Genomic DNA, 2,291 nt, shown 5'->3' on the forward strand with positions numbered 1-2,291 from the left:
ATATGTCACATTCGATTCTTTGAAGTAAAATTTTTGACAAAGCCGTAAATTGGTACAAATTTTTAATAAGATGCAAAGTGACGAAAATAGATTTTTAGCCTATAATAAGAAAAAAAACTATAGGTGTTAGCACTGTCACAAAAAGAATGAAAAACTGCATAGCAGTAATATAAAAAAACAAGTTGGCATATGCGATAATTTTTAAATGACAATTAAATGTTTTTTAGCTCTCCTGAAAAGTAGGCATTTTCACATTCAACATTGTAGGGATGATATGTGAAACTGCCTAAAGACTAATAAAATAGAGTGTGTGCTCTGGAGTGAAGTACACAAGGCCAGCGTGTTTAAAAATGAATTTTCATAGTCAATACAAATTAATTCTGTTTTGCATATTTCTATCAATAAATATAGATTTTTAAAAATTATTTATTAAATTTAAAACTTAATCATAAACATTTGCACAGTGAAGAAAATACAATTCTTTTTTTAACCCATCCTCTATATCTAACATTGTTATGGATATCCCCTTGTACATCATTTTATTCTGCACATGCTCTCACATAATTTATTTCCTTATAAAATAATTTTTTTTTTTACATTTTAATGTTTGTCCCTACTATATTCATTTGGTCTTCTATTGCTCGAATTTTCTTTTTTTACCCCTTTAAAAGGAATAATTTTTCCAGGAGGCTGATACCTAAAAAAATATTTAAATTTAAAATGAAACAACCACTATTATATTGTGCCATTTTAACAAACCCCAACTCATTTTCTTTGATTTTATTTACAGACAAACAAATGTGAATCATTGGTAATTTTCTTTTCACCACCAGTTGATCAAGTTCAGGCAAAAGTGGATCCCAATATTCATCTACCCTAAAAACATAAATTTAATTTATATAGGGTTTGGAATTAGAAAAAGATATATATTCATATCTTACATCTTATAACATAATTTGGTGATTTGATGCAATTCTTGATTAAATTCTCGTTTCATAATTTCGACACAAGTAATCGTTTTTCCGACTGATGGACCAAACCCTGACCACACAACAGTTTTCTGGAGAGGAAACTGATCTATTGCATGTGCTAATAGGTTGCGAATTTTAGATCCACCTCTAACCTGCAAATTAAAACAAGCTAGGATAAAGTGAAGTTGGTGATTTATAATACTAATAATACTCATATATATATTTTGTAACTTTGAAAAGTTACAAAATATATATATTTATATAATAATATCTATAATAAGCTATAGTTTAGTTTTAGTTTGGCTTACTTTAATTTAAACATGGTTTTACCTTAACGTCAAATAAAATTTTAATTATTAGGGTAATTTAAGAAGTTGTAAAAAAAATAGCAAATGCTATGAACAAGTGAAGTATTGAGGTGGTTTAATGTGTATTCATTAAAAGTGTTTCTTTTAGGCAAATGTGTTTGCAAAAATCATTTAATAACTAATTATATATTATTAATGATTAAAGTATTTTTTGTTAAGGTCTGTAACATATGTAATATCGGTAGGATAGAAAGAAGTAATTTTGTCTAAATAGACTAAAGCCAAAAGCTCAAGCTTACTGAACTAACATTACCAAATATAAATAATAACCTGAAGGTAATTATCTTTATTTTACCTGCATCCAAAGAAAACTTTCTGGTAGATTTGAGATGGGAATTTGTTGTTTTTCAAGCCTGTCTTCAACATTTTTGCCCTTACGATAATTTTCCATACTTTTTATTGTTTTTACAATCTATATAAAAATTGTCTTTAAAGAAATGCCATGAAATAAATAAATGCAGTAATAAAACGAGTAATAAGGATTTATATTAATTATTATATTTTTTTTATTAATTTATTATATTTATATTTAAGGATATTTATTATTTACTGAAAAAAAAATATAAACATAACCCTAAAACTTGGGGCTGGTATTACCTTGCTGCACTGTTATAGGTCGATCGAATCGAGAACCCAGCATATGTCGGTTGGCAGCCACCTATTCATTAGTCCGCGTCCGCAGTTATTTGATCATTATAAATCCTGTATATCTCTTAATAGAATGGTTATACAGGGTGTCTTATAACTTAGTGGACATAAAGGAACAGCATATTTTTTGGTTGAAAATATTATGTATATGACCAAATTTGGCTAGTCCGAAAATGTGAATGAAAAAAACATGTCAACACATAATGTAGTAATAGAGGGTTTTAAGTATCAAAAAATTCGCATTCAATGTTAATTTATGTGTAAATCCTAGAGGGAGCTCCCTCCGACTGGATAAAAACATGTA

The 2,291-nt window shown here is 27.7% G+C and overlaps 1 protein-coding gene across 1 annotated transcript; it reads right to left on the minus strand.

Moving 5' to 3' along the window:
• Window positions 1-408: 408 nt before the first annotated feature.
• LOC126741232 (ribonuclease P protein subunit p25-like protein) lies at window positions 409-1,934 on the minus strand. Its single transcript, XM_050447605.1, has 4 exons — window positions 1,635-1,934; window positions 942-1,123; window positions 760-876; window positions 409-697 (listed from the first exon to the last, which is right to left on the minus strand). The coding sequence occupies exons 1-4, from the start codon at window positions 1,728-1,730 to the stop codon at window positions 601-603; spliced, it is 492 nt and encodes a 163-aa protein (XP_050303562.1). The 5' UTR covers window positions 1,731-1,934; the 3' UTR covers window positions 409-600.
• Between the last annotated feature and the right edge of the window lie 357 nt (window positions 1,935-2,291).

This window comes from Anthonomus grandis, chromosome 10, assembly GCF_022605725.1.
Source record: "Anthonomus grandis grandis chromosome 10, icAntGran1.3, whole genome shotgun sequence".
Lineage (NCBI taxonomy): Eukaryota > Metazoa > Arthropoda > Insecta > Coleoptera > Curculionidae > Anthonomus > Anthonomus grandis.